Below are 21,044 nucleotides of genomic sequence, written 5' to 3'. Positions count from 1 at the left end.
TAACATAAACAAGCAGAGGTTGCGTTGGCATTCTACATGGCTTTGGATAGACTAAATAATTACCTTTAAGCAGGCTACCTTAAAAGCAACAGGGTAATAATAGCTGTCCGTACTAAAACAACACAATAAACAGACTTTGCTGACCTGTAGTTAATGCATTCTTTCATATATGAGAGAGTCCACTGAATTCCAAACTTCACATACAGAATCCAAGGAGCCACACCAACAGTGAGCAAAGGAAGTTCTTCCTGTTAGTGCAACTGAATCAAAACACCAAAACCGAAAACATTTCAAATCAGGCAGTAAAACAAATGTTATTTGCAAGGGTGACAAAATGCTTGCTTCAGAGATTATTGATTTAGCAGCCTAGACAGACAGCACAGTGTCAATGTGCACCATACGACTATAGCCTTAATTATCCTAACAGACTTTGGGGGAAACAGTCTAAACGCAGTCATTACACAGTATCTGAACATGCTGAGCCAGAAGGTATCATTTTTGTCTTCCTGCCTGACCTCCTTTATATTGCAAAGAATTCCCACTGTGGCCACCTGAGCATCACTGCATTTTCAACAGGATACCATAAATAGCAATAATAATTCCAGACATTGAATATACACCCAAGCTTTGACCCCATAATCGCAGTGCTGAAGCATCCCAGTAACCTCTCCGAGGTAGGCAGGCAGCAAAATTGATGCCAGTGTTATTCTAGATGGCTCCTTTTTATGTTTTTATCTTGACACCTTCAGATGCTTCTCATTTGATTCTTTTCAGCAGAGAAAAGGCTAAAATTATATCCTGAAATTCAGAAGTATTTCCCATAAGGATAGCTTCATTTTAGTAGCAAAGGTTATAGCCAAAGGTGATTTGTTAAATGGAGACAACTCGGCTTTTTCTGGGGTGTGAAATGAGTTCAGAGAAAGATCAAGCTATTGTTCCAAGTCAAGAAGTTCTGCAGCATGTCAAGATGTGTTGGAATGCTACGGTCTTCTCACTTGATGATGGGTCTGTCTGTGCAGAAGTGCCTTGGGTTCCCCTTGAGTTTTTCCACTGTACAGAGACTTAAAATGGCTAAAGAATCCCCAAGAGGCAGCATTTCTTGGTGTGACTGAATGACCTGCACTCAACAAATAACGATCATCAGTCCACCATCCTCCTCTGTCCACACCCAACACTTCACGTCTTCTATGTGGTTCTATTCATTATCTCACAGAACAGGTAAGTTTCATCTAATTCTGTAACGGCATCCTGGATTTATTTATTCTCAAGTGCATGCTATAAGAAGTAAATCACATTCTTTTCCTTGGACACTCAAGGTCTTCCATAGTCAAACTTCTACTCTGTTACACACCTGATCAAAGTGGATCCATGGAGTTTTTTTACTGGATGAGCTGCAGAACATCAGTGGCTGAAATACTGCCTGCTTTTGTTCTGGAGTTCATGAGAGTTTCATCACACCTTGGAGACTTTACTCTGACAGCTATGTGGAATTGTAAACAGAGAACTTATCTGTATTTCCTGCGCAGATTCTATCATCCAAGGATGTTTCTTTTCTAACAGGTTTACTTCTCAGCATGCAGCAAATATTTTCGAAAGAGCAGCATTTCCTATGAAACCATTTAATCCAATCCAATACAATCAGCATATCTGACTATGTTTCAGGAGGGTTACATTTACATTCCAGTAGTACCTTGTGCCACCAGACATCAAATTATCATTGTATTAGGCCCTGTGCAAAGAGATCTTACCCCCAAATTTCTGTTTCAGTAGACAGGATTACAAAGGAAATAGTTACCTGCATCTTACAGAAAACAGATGCAACATACAAGTTAAAATGATTTGCAGAGGGAGACACAGGGAGTTTGGGAAAAAGCTAGGATCCAAACCCAGATAATTCAGACCTAGCACCATAACTACAAAAATCCCCAAATTAGTTTCAACAGTCTGTTTCAGACAAAGATATAGACTATAAGTTTATTACTTTATTTCCAATGATAGAAAGTGATGTCCTTTAAGAATCCCTGTTCTACTTTGCTGCCTGTTGGTTCATTGCGAAAACAAAGGCAGAAAAGCATTCAAACTAGGAAAGCAATACATCAAATACTTGTGCTGCAGGTGCTACAGGCACTGCTGAGGAGGAGACTAGTGGAAAGGCCAGTTTGCTCAGTTCGGACAATGAAAACAGCCTTTCTTACACCCTCTTTGTAATGGGCTGCTGTTTTGACTCTTAAATGGACCCTGGCACCACAGGGAATTGCTTCAGCCCAGGCCACCCACTCCTGACCCATTTTCATTTCATTTCCTCTCCCCCAGCCTTGTCATATGTCAGGAGCATATTATACCTTTTAGAGTTTCCTGCTAATTTGGTCATCACAGGGAGCCTCCAGAAGAGCACAGTAATTGCCATGCTAAATCAGACTAGTCTTTTAGCACAGATAACTCTGACTCTGCCCCATTCAGGATCCCTTTGCGAGGAAGACAGAGTTTGGCACAGTTCCCTGGAGTCAAAATGGGAGCAAGCACATCCACAGCCCTGCACGGGATGAGGAGCCCATCACTGCCTCGACATGGCGCGGCCTCTGCACCAAGCAGAGGGGCAGGTTTCGGGCAAACTGAGAAGTGTTCAGCTGTCCCCAGGAAAATAAGCAAGGCAAAAGAGGTGGGAAACCTGTCCACCCTATGGAGCATCTTTCATAACATTTGGAAGGAAGACGGACAGTTTATAGAGTCTACACTATAGGCCTTATCTGGTAAAGTCTGAAGACGTTGATGAAAAGGTAAAAATATAAAGGAACATATCTGTTTTAAGGTATTCTTAAAAAAAGTTTTCAGTGCCTTCGAATCTGCTGAGCTAAGGAGTAATGCAGCTGAGTGCTGTGAGGAAAAATAGCTCTGTTCAGTTTGGGGCAAAGTTTTTTTCTATTAATGCCACGTGTTAATAAGCTTTTTCACAGCTTTTGAACATAAAGAACCTTTTGGTTTAGTTCTCCGCAAATTTTGGAGCCAACATGGAAACCAAAACCAAAAACGTATGGCTTTACAGCTCCTAAAAACATCAGCAGAGGTTAACCTCAAATCTTTAACCAACTTAATGTAAACACCTGAGACGAAGGCAAGCTGACCTCTGGCAGTGTTCACACAACCAACCTTCCTGATGTTTCATCAAAGCATGGGCCATAAACACTAAGGTAAATACTAATACACAAACCTAGGAGTATCAGATGTACTGGACCAAAGCACCAAGTGTGATGATTTGGACAGGTTTCTCATGTGCTTTGAGCAAATACTGTAAGACAAATGAAATTAGAACCCAGTTTTAATTGTTTTCTTCTTGAAGGTGCTCACTCAGAGCTACATGATTTTAAGGATGATTATAAAAAATGAAAAGAGAAACAGGTTTGAAACTTATCACTTTGAATGAGAGAAAATAAGAAATAAGTAAACTATGGAGATCCTTTTATACCCTGTATTTGGCCTTGCCCAGTAACAGAAGTTTCAAAGATTCAAGAAGCCGTTGTTCAAAAAAATAAAAGAAAACCACAAAATGATCTGACAGCTTCAGAAATGTCTTCCCAATGTCCAGATGCCAGAGTCTGGTTATATACTTTAAAGTTTCTGATTCCCATATACTCCAACTGCAGACATTTTAATTATACAGACAAGTGCATTTTCTGCTAAACCCAGGACAATAATGGTATCTTTCAGCCATGGTCTCAACACACTACATGTTTGTTGGGTAAAAGCAAATGAACATGCTATAATATTCCATGTTCCCAAACAACCATTTCAGACTTTTCCTGATTTTTTTTCTTAAGCAAATTTTGCTGTGGGATCACAGAAAGTTCTGTGAAAATAGTATCACATGGTGCTGTAGCTTTTCCTCCCCAGCATACTTTCACTGATAAAATGCTGTGCACATCCTCACTTCAAGCACATAGTAGTAAACGTCAAGAGCACTTTTGCAAGGGAGAATGGTATTATCTAAAAAAAAAAAAAAAAGTTAAAGATGTACTTTAACTTTACTTCTCTGCTTGTTAGCGCTTGGACTAACTAGTAGAGGATAAATTCCAGTTACTCTTTCTGGTTGTTTTGGCAAGTCACTAGCTGTCTTAGCCTTCACTTGTGAAAACATGGATAATTATCTGTTTCATGGGACAACTGTCTGACACTTGTAAAAAATAAAATGTGCGTCTTCCAAGAGAAGAAACAACCTTGTACATCCTATCTGCCACTGCCGGACAGGGCATTAACCTCTTCTCCATAACTCTGAGTTTCTGTGACCATCAGATGATCTGCACAGAGATGAAGAGGCCAAACACAGTTTGTAAGGAGGCGGCAGTGTACATGCAAGATCACTGCCCTCTGCTGAATGGAAGAGGCTTGTGAGATGCACAGGTTTTCTCCACAAACTAAGAGTCCCAAGAGCTCTGGTAGCAGGGAATGGCATCTTGTATTTCAAGTGCAACATTTAGCAGGAGGCAATCAAGCACTGCTTCAGCCCACAGGCATTTTGGTGGTACTATAGTAGGATACTGTCAATAATCCTAAAAATACTGACACAAAATATGATGGAGCCTGCTTCGTCTTCTGTAAATTAACTAAAGGAGATGCCCTATTTTCATGTTTGTGCATAAACACTAGAAATATTTGATGACATCAAGGAAGCCTCTACTAAGCAAAAGGTACTTTACCCAAATCAGAATAGACTTAGCCAAGTCACCATTTCAGACAAATAGATTATTAGGCTGGTCCCACCTTGTATAGTTGCCTTAGACTTAATTTATAGATCCAAGCGTATACTATATTTGCTGGTATTCAGATCTATCCGCATTTTATTTCACCTCTCGATAGATTTGATCAGCAGAATTTAATTTTTCACAAAACTTGCTAACCTTTAATGCTTTACTATTTTACATGGGGATAAAGAACATACTGGCAATTCTGAAACAGATCCTTTTAAACATCCTTTCCCCTCTCATCACTCCTCAACAGTAAAGGGTTTTCTCTATTCCTACCACAGCTGTCTTGAGTTAGACTACATGAATAAGCTTATTGGATAACTACCTAATTGCACATTAGCACAGAAACAAAACACTTAAACTGTCACTTCACATTTTCAAGACAACTAACTTATTTTTTAACATAGTCCTCAGCAAGTCAGGAGTACACAGAGATTCAAACCAACATAGTCAATAGCACGGAAAATAGAGAAGTTGCATATTTTAATTCTACCATTTCCATTTTGCTTTTTTAAAAATCTGTTAAAACAACTTATGTCTGTTTAGTTTGATCAGTGCTCACATGAAAATTTCCTGCACTTAATTGCTGTTGATGGCAGACTGATAACAACACATGGAAACTCTGTATAAGGTTAAACCTTTAAAGAAAAAGAATTACAATGGCTTGAAGGATAAGCTTTCTACAGGTAGGATAAACTTGTTTTTCCTTACAGACAATATGTACAGTGTTTCACAGGTAGCAAAGTTACAGGTGTTTCCTTAAATGTCAAGCTATTTTATACAAAAGGAATATTCTGTCCCTGCTTCAGATTGGGAAATGGAACCAATCCTAAGCACTATGAACATAATCCATAATGTCAATCCTGGCATCAACTAGTACTTCTTGTAAGAACCTACTGTCAAAACTAGAGACAAGTGCACAGGAAAACACATCCTTGGGAGAGTTTAGCCTGATCTCTCCTCTCTGCTCCTACATTTTTACTCTGAAAAGTGACAGCTCCATTTTGTTGCAAAAAAAGTTTCTGCCAGCAACTGTTTCATCACTTCACCACGAACACAAGTTAAAGACTGCTGAGAATACTCTACAGGATTGCTCCAAACATGCTTTATTTCTAGCTCGTTGATTATTCTATTGCTGTGTAGTCTCTACATTGGCTCACTAATTTCTACAAGCACTCCTGCTGAGGGCACTCAGGTTTACACAGAAAAAGCAGTCCCTGCCCAAGGCTTTTCACCTACCCATGGCTGAACCATCTCTTGGTTTAACTGAATAGGGTCATGGATTTCTTGGACTGGAGAAATCTTGGGGAAACATGTAGGTGGATCAACTTGGGGTGCTCTCCCCCACCAGTAGTTCCACATAAAGGCTGAATACAGCAATAAGGGAGGTAGTTTTTAACCTTTCAGCCATTTCAATTTTTAATTGCATGTCTCTGCTCAGCTGTCACTTGCCATCCCATGCAGGTAGAAGCTTCACCACTCAAGACAACTTTGAGTCATCTAGTCACTTTTAGGACTGTGTAAGTCCTGACGACATTACAAACTTGCACTAAGTACAATTATGCCAGTCAGCTGAGTACCGATGACATCCTCAGTGCCAATGTTTCCAGTATGCATGAAGGTCTACAACAAAATGCAGATTTTCTTCCATGAAAAGGTATAATTAACACCAAGAAAAAGACCTACAAGCACTGCACCTACACTCACATACTTCTTTCAGCAAAGCACTCCCAACATAACGTGGCCTAAGGCACAGAGGCTCTGTTCCCTTGTAAACTGATCTTAGAACAAACTCCAAGCTCCTGAAGAGATGAGCTGGTGCAATGATCTGTTACATGCATGCACAGTGCTCAGGAAGAGACCATCTTTAAACAGGAAACCTAAAACGAGAAAAAGTGCCTTGTTAACTCTTTAGGCCCTGAGGCTTTGGTAGTAAAACATATGGTCAGAATTACCAGCCAAAGCAAAGCAGAACAGCTCACTGCGGCTACAATGCCCTAGGAATAGGTTACCTTGGTTTACAACATTAATTTTTTATAATATTATGAACAAAAAAAAACTTATTAGTAGAAAGCAGTACTTTCTTGCAGTGCTCAATTCTTCCAGAGATTTCTTATGAAAGAGAGGCCTGTCATGATAAATACAGATGCTTTTCAAATGGAAAGGTGAATTCTTTCCAAAAGGGATTCCTGGATTCTAGGCAAAATACAGTTTCTGAAAGCTTTAGGGCTAAACTTGAACCTGGTAAGTAGTTTTCTTCTCCTTAAGTAATGCAAATGGAAAACTTAAAACATTGATTTTTCAAACAGATTCTATATATTACTGTCAAAAATGAAAACTGAATGAAAGATCAGCACTGCAGACCTTTAAAACAATCCAAAGTTATACAGCAAAAGTATCACCTCTTTCCTTAAAAGGTGTAAATTCTTGGGAAGTCCTCAAAAGAATCCACTTCATTAGAGGCCACAGTCCAATCTCATTTGGGGCCAATTCTTTTGTTCTACTGGTTTGAAATAAAGGTCTGTATTTATTCATTCCTAAAAGTTGCTGCTCTGTTGGCTTCTGATGCAACCCCTTCTATCTTTCACTCAATGGGGGATTCAGATCCTGGGCCCTGCCCTCAGGCAAAACATATGTTCCACTCCAACCTGAATCCAGCAAGGGTGTTTGCAAGGGAGTAATTGTTTTATGTTTATTAATCACCTGCATGCAAATAGGTGCCAATAAAAACTCCAGGCAGATTCTCTGCCAGACTCACATAATCTAATAGCACCACACCCCAGTGTCGGTGTCTGAAATAATGAATACCTCCAATAAAGAGGCATTACTACTTTGGTATGCAGTGACAAAAATATCACATCAGCTCAGCCACTCTGCAATGACGACTTTGAAAAAAAGAGACAAGAAACCTGCAAAAACATTCAACATCAGTGGTAAAATAAATTAGAGATGCTGCATATTAACCTAAACAAATACATTAATGCAACATGAAGGGGTGAGATTTCAAGTGCAGAACTAGAACACTCAGATTCTACTCATGTTAAACATGACCTGCCAAGAGAAAATAGTCAGGCTGGGGACTTCTTTTCTTAGTGTAAAAAAGTTTGAAAAGGTTTTTAAAAGACGAAGTAAATTTTAGCAAAACGTTTCAGAGTTATATGCCACTGGCCTTCAATAAAAGCCATTGCAGCCATAACTACAACAAAACCAGCTAATAATTAAACTCATTCTGGAAAGAATTAAACTACAAAGCTTGATGGGACTTCAGTTCAGAATTAGATTTAAGTAAGGGCAGTCTTGAGAGGCAGGATGAGTTAAAGCACTGGAGCTGCAAATTTCTTCTGTGACATTAAGCTAGTCTCAGTCTCTAATCCAGTTCTCACCTGTTCAGTAAGATGGGAATACTTGGTCTTTAAGAGTGACAATTTTGGGGGGGAAGAGACTAACATTCTCAAACACTACTGAGGCAAGACCAAAAGAGCTTTGACAAATACAGTTAGGTCTCTCACTTACCCTTCCCAACTGAGAACTTAGGTGTTATGCCCTGCCACACAATTAATACAGTCTGCACACAATCTTGTACACATCCATCCTTCTATTTCCAAGATTCTTTTTCCAAGCTTATTCAAACATAAAATAAGCACACAAACAGAGCATTTTAAATGGTTAACTCATTCAATACACATGCAAGTAGGGAAGCAGTCTCAATGAAAAATTACTCTCAGAAGAATCACTTCTGGGCAGACTGCAAGTATCAGCCACATGATAATTATCTGAGGCTGTTCTGTGAATGGAGTTTTTATATGGAAGCATCATCCAGAGCCTAGACAGATCAGTGATTATTCTCATGGAAACAAAGCTCTAGCTAGTTGAGATTAATTCAAAGATTTATAAAAAGTGCAGCCGTTTTATTTCCACTCAACTGCCTTTACTTCTAAATGTAGATAACATCAGTTAAGAAAAATCATGTAATTGATGCATCAGTTTATATTTAAAATACTTAATGTAGTTATGAGCCTACCATGCCAGCAGGAGAATATTCTTTCCAAGTAACAGAACCATGGCCAGGTGAGTTAAAAGTGACACTAGCATTTTAAAATCCACACTACTTGAAAACTTCTTTTCATCTTTCACTTGGATTAGATTGAAAAAAGTATAAAAAGAACAGATTAAGTCTTTGAAAACCTGATTATTACTGTTTTATAAAGCAAAAAGTGGTAACATCTTTGGAAAAATAAAGTAGATGCTGTATGTTTAGCATGAAACACTTGCCCAGTGTTTGTTGAGCTTTAATTATGACAGTAGATGACAGCACATTGTCATCTAGAAAATATAGTACCAGTTTTTCCCACACATACAAAAACTTGTGTATGTGTGTAAAAATCTCAGAAGAGGAAAGAAAGATAAGTAACTTGAATGTACATCCATTAACAGTAAATCAAGTTTCACCTTCACCGTTGAACAATTTACTTAAATACTCTCAGGAAAGATCAGCGGAATAAAAAGATAAAACTGGCTATATAAATGTCAATCTTTATTCGATCTCCCAGTGCAGTACATGACTTGTGTGCTTCAAATGAATAGAAAAAACCCAAAAGTGAACAAAAAAGATGACTGCTGAAGAAAGATCTCAGGGGTTAGGACATCGCTTTTGCAAGAGGTATATTGTCCACTTCATGGATGCCATCTTTGTCAATGAACCGGGCATTGAAAGAAGTCAAATTTAGGATGAAGCGTTTCTGAAGCTGTTCAACAAAAGACAAAGACAAAAGAGATGAGATTCATTCAAAGCTTAAATAAAAGAGGAGAGCATAATTTAAGGGATATGCTGTTACACATCAAAATTTCTGTCCTGGTTCTAGTGACTTGAAATATTAGGAACTAGAGTGGTTTTTTCACTGCTCAGGAACCAATCAGTGTGAGTTCGTTCTCTGTTATAAGACCATCCATGTTAGACAAGCCTAGGCTAGAGATGCAAAATGCACAAGCCTGTTAACAAGGAAGACATTTAAGCAGGAAGACTACAGTGGGCTACAACTTAGGGCACAAAGTATATGTATCAAAAAGATACTTCAAACAGAACCTCTTTAGAGTACTTCTTCCTGATGTTCCCCAGATGTTTCTTCCCAGTTACATTCAATTCAATCTCTTAAAGACAAGGATGAATATTTTCCTACAATAAAAGCCTTGGAGTCTGAAAGGTTATGTTTACGCTAAAATTGATCACGAACTTTTAAGGTCAAATCTTTACCTCAGTTAGATATCACTTCACAAGCTGGAAGAGAAGTACACTTAGAAGTACATACTAGTTAAGTGTAATACAAGTAACAGAAGGATGCTTGCATTATGTTCAGAAGAAACATAAAAGGAAAAAGTCAAAGACTGTCTGTATCAATATTATGCTAAGCATGGAAGAAGCAGAAGTACAGAAAAGCAATTAAGCTTCAAGTTTACGTTCTGGAGGACATGAACCATGCTAAGACAACGCAAGTGCCCACAAATCCTTTTCCTCAGTAGCTATTCCACATCTGGTCAATGTGCATTTATTACCCCTTCTGGCAAATACAGCAAAAAAATGCAACAACAGGAACAGGAAAATATCAGCAAATGAATGCAAACAAACATTCCTTTCTCAAGATCATAAGGGCCCAAGTTTGGCAACTCACCTCCTCTAGACATTTTTTTAGGAGCTCCACAGCTTCCTCACGTGTGATACCTGAAAGAGAAAACATCCACAGATTGATTTAATTAGAGGCCATTTCTCTCAACAGAAACTTTATTAAATTTAAACAACTTTTCAGCTGAGCACCAAAAACTCTCCTTCCCAGCTCACAGAAAACACTTTCCAGATGTACTGAGGACGCCCTGCACCAAAGCGCTCACGCTGCAACAAGCCATTGAGAATCGATTTGTTACACTGAATGGGAAGCATGACGGAATTTTGCCTCCCATGGCCAGGGACTGGGCTTCGGAGAAGTCCAGCCGTCTCTCTCTCCTTGAGTTTATTACAGTTTTAAATCAGCTCCATCTGTCCACAGCCGGCTGCAAGTCAGTGACAGTAGGCGGAGATTGGTTTTAGTGCTACGTTCCCTGCTGGGTATTAGTTTTAATAATGGGAAAGGCACGTGTGTGATGCCCCTGCTATTCTCACACATTAGGATAAAAACCAGCACTCTGTAGGGATGACAAGCCATGACAACGTATTGTAGCTCACTATTTTTCTCTTTTCACAAGGAATGGTGAAAGTGAAGCAGTATAATTTTCAAGGGACATGACTGGAAAACAACTAAGCTCTGCTGACCTCACAAAACTTGTTGCTAGAGTTTGTTCCAGACCTGCATCCACTGTTCAAGGCAGAAGTCCCATTGGAATAAAATCATCAGTTTATAGCTACATTTCTTGCAGGAGATAGATGAAAAGATTACTAAGCGAACATCTCTGCTATGACATTAAACACACCTTTGCACACAGGAGTAAAGTAGTTTTGTAGCTAAAGCCAAAGATGTCAGATTAACAATATTCCAAGCTTTGTACATTTCCTCATCTGTAAAATGGGGATAGGGCCATGTTTATTCCTTGGCATTGTAAGAACTGGATTATGATTCTAAAATTAAAACTTTAGACAGGTACAGACATGTACAAGAACTATGATCAACAGCTACCACATGCATAAAACTAAACCAAACCAACCAATCTTCATCACCACCACTTCAGAGTACTGAAGATAATTTTACCAGAAATATCTTTTCAGTTGTATGTTTTTAATATATCACAAATCCAATCCAAGATATGGAGCAATAGGATCTGGGACTGCCCTCTGAAGATTGATACTCTGGGAAAACGTATGTCATAGCCAACAGACAAGCAAGCAGAAGATAAAGTTATCAAAACTTTATTATTAAAAACAGACTACTAGCAGCTAATGGTCAAGGAAAGTCTAGTCATGTTTTAGAATAAATTGAAACTTCCTTTGCTTACAGTCTGTTATGCTTCAAACAGGAAAACACTTTAAGGAGTTGACTAGTTTCACATTACCGTTTCAGCAAAAACAGAAGGCAATCTTTAACAGCTACGTTTATTCTAACAAAAAGTCAAATTCAAATCTGTAGTATCACAGCAATTGTGCTGGACCATCTGACTCAGCAAATGTCAATCTCTCAGCTTAAGCCTTTAATTTATTAATCAGTAACAGGAGAATTTTCTTCTCCAGAGACTCCACTTACTTGGCTTGTAATAGCGGTCAAGGATGCTGAGGGTAAGGAATGCACCATATCCATGTGCTGCAAAAGGAGCTTTAGCCAGAGCCGCAAGGTAATCCATGTAATAAAGGGCAGGACCTTCGTGGTCATCATAGCCAGCCAGGAGAAGGTTGACATGGTAAGGGGTCTACAAACAGAAACCATGTTTTCATTAAAGCAGCCACACCCAAACCTTTGAATCTTAATTCCCCATGCCACCTACAGAATAGCAACATAGTTGGTTTCACAATTCTTTGCCATAAAATGCTACTAGCAACTACATCAATACTGTCTGCAGGAGATTATGGACCTCAATCTAAAACCGATTAGGTCTTTTGATATGGAATGCATAAGCAAATAAAAACATAAAACTCTGATTCTCCTGAAAACTAGTGTGGTTTTTTTTTAAAGCTTTCATGGCACATTCAAACTTAAGAAAACTTTAATTATGTTTTCACACCAGATGCTTTCATCTCAACATAAAACTTGTGGATTTTTACTGTCAACATGTGAGCACAATGTGAACATTTTGCAATTTATAAGAACTTCTTTGTTAATTTAGCATGCTCTTTTCTCAGTCGCACTACTGTTAACCATAGACTATTTCAGCACATATGAAAGCTTCCATACAGCGCAAACAGTTATACAGTGTTACGCTGTCTTGTTAATTGGCAGTTAGATTTTTATTGCACGTACCAAGTTTAATCTTTAATATTAGGCTAACTTGACCAAGCGAATGAAGAAGATCTAAGGAATTGGTTTATTTCTATTCAAAACTGACTACTAAGATACTGCAACATCATGTTAGCAGTAGCTTGTTTGGTTGGAAACAGTTTTCTGAAACTAGAAATTCAGTCTGCTTTAGCTGCTGTCTTCTCCGATTCTTGTTTATGACTTCAGCAAGAGCCTATCAAATATGATTGAGAAATACCTACATCTTATCCAAAAAGACCATGTAACCACATTAATGTAACCACGCCTTTTTATTGTGCTGTACTTGCAAGTTTAGCAATTCCTTAGCCGTTTCCTTCGTGTTTTAGGTTTAGTGTGTTCCACCATAATGAATAAAGCAGATGTCTCTATACATCTTCTTCCAAGATGTGTACTTCATAAGATCATGAAACATGCATGCATTGTATTATTTTTAAATGTAGGCTCAAAAGAAAATTTTAGAATTGTATGTATTTTTTAAAACAGCTTTTATATACTTCCAGTATTTTCATATTTACATAATGTTTCTTATTAAATTAATCATACTAACAGGATATCTCTTAAAATGCTGGAAAGCCTAGATCAACAAAGCAACAAAATAAGATAAAAACGATGATGCAACTAACAATGATTAGAACAAGCAAACACAATTTCACCCTAAAGCCAAAACATTAACTTTATCGTAGGAAAAAGTTCATTTTGATACTAAGCACAGTGAATTTGCACTCAAAAAATCATGTGATACTATATTTTTACTTTCACCAGATAGTAAGAGAGAATAAAGCAGGCTACAGTTATATATCAAACATATCACTGTAAATTGTGTGATTTAATCTTCAAAGCATTCAAGAATATTTGGAAACAAGTTACCATGCAGCTGTATTCGTTTAATTAGTCTGTATTTCATCATTTATTTATTCTGAAACATCACACAAGTTGCTATTTAAGAGCCATGACACAAGATCACTCAAATTATTGTGTGACTTTGAATTACCAACATTGGCATATGCGAGATACTCAACCATAAATAAATGGTGTTATACAGACTTAAACAAATCTGTAAGCTGTTTTTCAGTTGCAAGTTCTCCCGCTAATGGTCTGAGAGACAACTTCTTAAACTCAAATGTAAATAAAGTGTCCCCCATGCCTTCCTATTATTCAAGAAAGGCAGGATTTAAACATTAGAAAACATACATAATCTATTTATTACTTCCATGATTACAAATCTGCAGACAGCACCTCTTAGTGCTCTCTTACTGGGACAAACATCTCTATGCTAGGACTGGTATTCCTTGTACATCTCAATCCTCTTGTCCATCCCAAAGGCAGCCTTGGCTTTTGTAACTAAATCCCTGCCAACAGTTCTAAACTCTTTAGAAGATTGGTGTGATGGATGTGTGGTGGATGACTGACACTCCAGGATAGATTGCATTTTTATTTTTTTTCCAGACATAACCTTCCTATTAGAGGCAATATTTCTCATCCCAAGTAGCTTTACACTTTATGCTGTTTGATTTAAAATAACTACAGCAATTAAGAGATGTGTGAAATTCTTCAGAATTTACAGCTGAAGAGAACAGTTGTGATAAATAGACTAAACCAACAAGATCAGCAGTGGGAGGCTGGGTGGTGACACGCAGCGGTGTGACATCTGGCGGAAGCCAAAGTCACAGCAAGGGGGAGAAAGGTGGGCGTGAGGAAGCATCCTGCCAAGTGTGGACAAGGAGAGCGGAACTGACAGTCTTCCTCTGGACTCCGGCCAGATCCTGTCACCTATAATTAAACATAGCATCACAACAAGAAACTGAACTTCATCGCATTTGGAGGGGCAGACAGTTATTTTCCCTATTCCCCACCACCACACAACCTCAGTAGTATGTTGAATGTACTAAACCCACAGCAGGTGAATCAAGTGAGAGCTGGAGTAGGTACCAGTGGAAGAGGAACTACAGCACCACTGACCTATGCGAAAGCTAGTTGGCTCCAAAGCAGTTTCTAGGTTTGCCTCAACTGTAACAGATAAATGGAAGCCAACAAAGATTCTTTTCAGACCCTGCTTCAGAGTATAAACCCCAACTTTTTAAAAGCATCATTACACTTGATAACTTTCCACCAAAAGAACAACTTCAAGGCACTGCCTTACAAGACAGCCATCCCCAAGATATCAAGAACTTGGACTACATGAGCCACAAAGTTCATAAATTAAATCAAACTGGATAACAGAGGGAGGAATCCAGATGATGATTAACAACACAGTACAAGCTCTATTTTGGGCTGGGCCACAACAACAGTATAATGCCTGAAAAACTACTGTTTCAGTGTTAGCCACTCCCCTTCACATATCTTCTAGCCTTCCATAACAAACAGCTTCACCCAGTGAGTGGCAACAGAGCAACAAACTACCTTTTCCCCCACCAAACTTTTTACTTCTAAGCTATTTTCCTGCACCTAACAGGAGGCAGTGGCATGTTTTACCTTTTCATTTTTTATTTTTATCATCCACATAACTAAATTAGTAGCCTCCAGGAATCCTATATGCAATTTAAATAGATACAGAGAGCTAGAGTTAATCCTTCTGGTATCCCACAAATTATGATGAAAATGTATCAAAATTCAGGGGGAAAAAGATTCTGATGGCAAGGTTTGTATCATCAAATTCTAAATCCCACAAACAAATCAGTAAGTCCTATGTTTAAAGAAAAAGAGTTCTCCCTACAGTATAGAGATCACTGTAGTGTGACAGTAGTGTCAGAGTGCACCGCTTGCTCAAGGGCATTGCCATCTGCAACAGCACAACATTTTGTCTCCAGTAAATAAACACATCTGCCTTTGCCAGTGTCCTCCCCACTGTGCTGCCCATCTGGAGCAGGTGAGCTGGAAGACAGGCACGGGCTCAGGAAGGAGGGGAGACACAGGGAGGATCAGGCCTCAAGGGACATGGCATAGAGGAAGACACTAGTGCCACATCAGTGCCACATCCTGCTGACCAACTTTACCAAAAAGCCTGTTAAATTACTCCTGTTAGAGGTACTTTAAATCGTATGTAAGAAATAGCTGCTTCTGCCTAAGAGGGCCAGACATTCAGTGTCAGCCTCACCTATACCATCTGTGCAGTTCAGATGCCCTTGAGACAAGCCACCAGCACCAGGCAGCCAACAGCCATCTAGGCCAAGCGGCTTTACTCCTTCACATCAACCTCAAAAACTGCACAGAGTTCCACAAAACACACACAGGCCTTTCAAATCACATCTGACCAAAAACTAAAGCAAGCAGCATCACTGCCAACCATCATCTACCAACCATGCTTAATCCATGTAGTAGGCTTAAGTCATTTAAACCAGAAGAGCAGTGTTTCATGTATGAGGCTGAGGCAGGACCCTGCACCGCACTCTACTGACTTGCTCTAACTTTAGTAACTTGACAACTTGCTACCTTCAGCTGTCATCCATGTCAGAAATGAGAACAATGATCTCAGGTTGTTCCTGCAGATGAGTTCTTGAAGAATGGTCTGGGCCTCACTCCACACATGTATAATTCTCAGCAATAGAGCTCTGATGTTAATACTGGCCTTTATTTGCTACTGTAAAACAACATTTCAGACCTGTGCAGTATACTGTTAGAACAGCAACATAATTTATCCCATGCCCTAGCCATGACAGTTGTTCAACTTCATTCTCAACATCCTATTTCTTCTTGTTTTCTTTCATATAGAACACTGAGAAGAATGCTAATGAAATGCTTCCTAACCTTGGATCTTTGAAAGTCCGTTTGCCCCTTCACGACATCTTTTCATACTTTGAAAAAATTACCATGAGAAAAATCAGTAATTGTAGTTTAGTAACTTGAAAATACAGCTCCAACTTGGATTTGATATTTACTGAAAGCCTCATGTTGCTGTTTACAAAAGGGACTTGTTTTGCAAAGTACATCAAACAGCTTTGCTCTATTAAATCATTTTCCAAGAAGATTAAATGGATTCAGAGCATTTGCATGAAAACTGACAACCTTATCTCAATGTTAAAGAGGCTTAATTCACTTAGCTGTCTGCAGTGCTTGTGACAAAATGTTTATTGGGCCCAAGGCTGGAATTTTAAGACTATAGTTGTATCAGTTATTGATAAGTGATGTGATAAGTTTTTTTTAAATAAGCAAATCAAGTTATATTTTAATAAAACATTCTTTCAGCAAAGTGAATTAATCACTAAAAGACAGAAGCTGCCACCTTCTTCATCAGACTCCATCACTTGAAAATGGAAATTTTCCCCTTTAAGCCTTTGCCAAAATCTTTCACCTATTACTCACTCGACTCCGAAGATAGTCAGCTAGGTTTCGTCGTGTAAAGTTTGCAGCTGCAGTAGGAGACAATTCATAACCTGGAGAAGAAATGTGTGTATTTGATAACAGTACAAATCCATATTCATGTTTCACTTCCTGACTTTCCATTTCTATTTTGAAATAACAAGATATTCTTTAGTGACAAAATGTTATGCCATTTGTCTAATTCCAGTTTATTCTAAAAGCTACAAGCATAAACAGGGCCCTCAACATCCAGGTACCTCATATCTGTATAGACCATTAAAATATATAGCTTCAAGAAATTAAAATATTATGGCACGTAGCCTGAATTTTTCAGTCCAGTATATCAGGAAAACTGGTAACAGTTGTCATGCAATGGACATATTAAGAGAAATATTTTACTAACAAGCCCACTACTGTGTCATTTATATTACAAATATGTTAGCTAGGCTTTGGATAAACCTCTTGGTTTATACCATATAATCCAATCTCCATTTCTTCATCCTGCCTTCATTACCCCTTTGCTTGACACTAAAAATGCAGAAATCCTTAAAGCTAGAGAAGCTTTGAGAAAAGCACTTTCCACCAACATTCAACTGTGAACTACACCTATCATTAACTCTGCTTCCAAACCCTCAGTGAGCGACTCTTCTCCTTCACTCACCATTTCTCATTTTGTAGAGCTGAACATTTTTCTGGATGTATTCTGCAAACTGTACAGTGTCTCCAGCCTCCCCAACACACAGGAGTAAGATCTTTTCACTCATCTTAAACATTTTGTCATGGTCTAGGCAAAGAAAAATAACATTAAGAGCCATAGTCACAAGAAAGAATAAATTATTTTGCCAATATCAGAACGCATCATGATTTCTTTCAGAAGCAAGAAAGTAAGAGACTTGGATAACTACATTGTGACCTGGAGCACTACTGAAAAAGTCTTCCTGAGCAAACCCTAACATTCAGGTTCTCACAGCTGGTGGCGGAGTACACAAGACCTCTTAAACACATCACCAAGAGAAACAAAGCTGAAATGCACAAAGTGCTTCCTTCAGGAAGGGAGGCATTTCAGAAATACATGGTCTTTCTTACATCAAAACACTAAAACTTCACACAGAATATCGCGTTCAGACAAAGTTTAACATTTTATGTGGTGCCTCTTGGGTTCAGGAATAAGAATTTTGCTCAGTGACCATTCTACTTTATCTAAACATGCTGCATCAGAAGCAAATCCTTTAGTATAAAGCTGAAATATCAACACATCGAGCAAAAGCAATCTTGGGAAATCCAGAACCAAATTCCTTGTCAAATGGTCCTCTCTTCCTGATATCCAGCACTGTCTGAAAAATTAGCAATTTAGGCAAGCGAGACTTCTTCAAAAACAGGTTTTTACTTGCCATTATTTTTTGTCAAAAAAAAAAAAAGAAACATTTAAGTATTGATTATAAATTATAAAACATCCCACTGACATGCACAGAAATTAACCGTAAGCTACACTAACTCATAACTGCACTTTAAAAAACTTGTCTGTGTGTATTTGAGGGAATCCAAGTTGTCATGATGACCACACTGAAAACAATTCTGTGCTCACTCTAACATCGCAGTCTCATCTAATTAGAGCAGACTGGCACTCAGATATACGAGACAGAAAAATTCAAGTAGCTAGTGGTGTGAAAGGAAGACCACTTCTCCATACTGAAGGTAGGTCTACAGAACAACACTAAACCTCCACCTCTGAACTTCACTTTCAGTTTACTAAACGCTGCTGAATAATCTCTGCTGCAAGACAGGTATGAACTGTCACAATCCTCTAATACAATTTCAAGAGTTATTATATTACCAAGCAGCTGCACAGAAGCTGCATGTCTTGAGAGTTCAGGGAAGGCCACTGACACTGATCAGCCCTTACAATCTGTTTAAAAATTAAAGCAAGCACTAGTAAATGCCAACATTCTACACAAATACCTGAAATTTGTGGGTTTTTTTCCCCCCCAAACACAAAAGTGCTATGTTCTAAGTACATCTTCCTTAAAGTTTGTGAATAAACCTACTTGGAACCAACTTTAACTTACAAAACATTGTTCAAAGTGATTATATTTGTATTTTGTATGTGCCACCACCTTTCACAGCCATCTTTCTAACACTACTCCAATTGACTTTTACAGACCTGAAGTGAAATATTTCAGGTAGAAGCACTGCTAGCTATAAGTGTCATGATTTTATGGGGTATTTATCAATACTACAATCTACAACTTAAAAAAAAAAAAAACTTCTAAACCATGGTATTTAGATTTAAAAGATCACTACACCTTGTAAGCAAGTTTCAGCCTAGGTTATTATAACAGTAGGCAGAAAAATTAATTTTAGAGAATTTCAAGGGCATAATCCCCCAGATGTTTTACCACATAAAAAAAAGCAAAAAAATGTTACAGTTTGGCTCGTATGCCTTGTGCTATGAATTTCACTGACGCTTTTACTTCCAATAGTTCCCTCTTCCATGAATTACACTTTACCAGTGAATTAGACACAACCAAGCATTTAATCCCACCCATCGTCATCCCCGTGCTGTTTTTTTAACACATCCATATTGCAGTCTGGGTTAACAAGTCAACGCTTACCTGAACTGGTAAGTTAACAAGACAACCCAAGACAGTACAGTCATGTTGGCTCAGGCTTGGAAACTTCACTCTGAGCAACCGGCCCTTTGAGACCTCGGCTCACTCCGAGTGACAGAGACCAGCCAGCAGCCCCTGCAACGAACAGAACCTACACCGAAACATTCCCCCCACACCTGCCGATTTTAACAGTTTTTCCTCAGCCGCAGTCAGAGCCAGAGCCTCAGCGCACCCCAACCCCACACAGGGAGCTCACCCCTGCTCGCTTGGCTCATGACTGGAGCCCAAGGGCACCCTGCCCGCCCAGGGCCGCTCCAACTCGGCCGAGGCTCCCCGCCGGGCCTGCCCCGGGGAGGGCAGAACTAACGCCCCCCCCCCCCCCCCGCAACCCGGAGCAGCGGCGGGGCCGCTCTCGCCGCGCGGGCCTCGCCTCTCACCGTGCTTCATCTGGACGATGCTGGAGGCCGCCACCGTGTCGGCGGCCACCAGGACGTAGTCGGGGCCCTGGATGCCGATGAGGTACTCCATGGCCGGCCGCGCTCCGCCGTCCCCTCAGGCCGCGCCGTGACACAGCGAACCGCCGCCGCCGCCGCCCCCTCCTCCTCCTCACCGGGTCGACGCGCAAGCGCCGGCGCGCAGCGATGACGCCACCGCTCGCGAGAGCCGCCGGCGGCGGGAAGGGGGTCACGTGACGCGGGGCGGAGGCGGCAGCGCGACCTGCCCGGGCCGGCCTGAGGCGATGGGGGCGGCGGGGCGGGCGGTGTTCCCCCCCCCCAGTTTTATAGCCGCCTTCACCAGTTACAGGGCTGGCCCTAACGGCACCTGGAAGGGGTACGGGTCTGTCAGCGTCCCAGCGGGCTCCTCACGGAGCCCGGCGGCCCGGGAACGGAGCTCTGGGTTGGGGGGGGGGGGGGGGAGTGCTGATCGGCCGGTGTGCTCCCACAGAGCTCTGCCCTCGGCCGGCACGCTCTGTGGGGGCAGGGGTGATCCTAAGCTGTGGGGACGATGGGGTTTTTAGGCAAACCTGGCTTTCCTGTCAGGCAGATTGTCCTGGGTTTTTTGGTTTGGGACAAAAATCCTGCGAGTCTGGGTCTTTGGCGCCATTCCCGGCCAAAGCACACCGTGTTTGCTATTAAAGAGCACAATTCCGTGGCAGAGTTCTCAGTGCAGAAGATGGAGTGGTGATAATCGCACGTCCCGCTTCTGCCCTGCGCTCTCTGGATCAAAACCAAACCGGCTTGGCAGTCTCAGCCAGAGCGAATGGCTGGCTGCTTGCTGCCGGCGGTCTGTGGAGGTCCAAGAGGAAAGAAAACCACTCTAAACCCTCCTTGTATGGCAACTGTTCTTGGGCACAAACTCTTTGGAAATAAATGACTGGCAGTCTTGCAGCCTCTGATCTATGTAGTCAAAGGGAACTGCACTGTGAAGAGACAGTGAAATCCTTCCAG

General features: G+C 40.2%; 1 protein-coding gene across 1 annotated transcript; it reads right to left on the bottom strand.

Moving 5' to 3' along the window:
• Window positions 1-9,256: 9,256 nt before the first annotated feature.
• Window positions 9,257-20,234, bottom strand: PSMB2 (proteasome 20S subunit beta 2). Its single transcript, XM_052810864.1, has 6 exons — window positions 20,034-20,234; window positions 17,649-17,771; window positions 16,991-17,061; window positions 11,963-12,125; window positions 10,406-10,455; window positions 9,257-9,484 (listed from the first exon to the last, which is right to left on the bottom strand). The coding sequence occupies exons 1-6, from the start codon at window positions 20,122-20,124 to the stop codon at window positions 9,377-9,379; spliced, it is 606 nt and encodes a 201-aa protein (XP_052666824.1). The 5' UTR covers window positions 20,125-20,234; the 3' UTR covers window positions 9,257-9,376.
• Between the last annotated feature and the right edge of the window lie 810 nt (window positions 20,235-21,044).

The sequence above is a fragment of the Harpia harpyja genome, chromosome 16, assembly GCF_026419915.1.
Source record: "Harpia harpyja isolate bHarHar1 chromosome 16, bHarHar1 primary haplotype, whole genome shotgun sequence".
Classification (NCBI taxonomy): Eukaryota; Metazoa; Chordata; class Aves; order Accipitriformes; family Accipitridae; genus Harpia; species Harpia harpyja.
This window is presented reverse-complemented; position numbering and strand designations above follow the sequence as displayed.

Bases quoted from the DNA above. Each gene is read 5' to 3' on its own strand.
- PSMB2 (XM_052810864.1), bottom strand. From the start codon at position 20,124: ATGGAGTACCTCATCGGCATCCAGGGCCCCGACTACGTCCTGGTGGCC. The intron at 10,456-11,962 runs GTAAGTGGAGTC...TTTCTCTTTCAG, and splicing joins TGACCGCTATTACAAGCCAA to GTATCACACGTGAGGAAGCT. The intron at 9,485-10,405 runs GTGAGTTGCCAA...TTTGTTGAACAG, and splicing joins TAAAAAAATGTCTAGAGGAG to CTTCAGAAACGCTTCATCCT.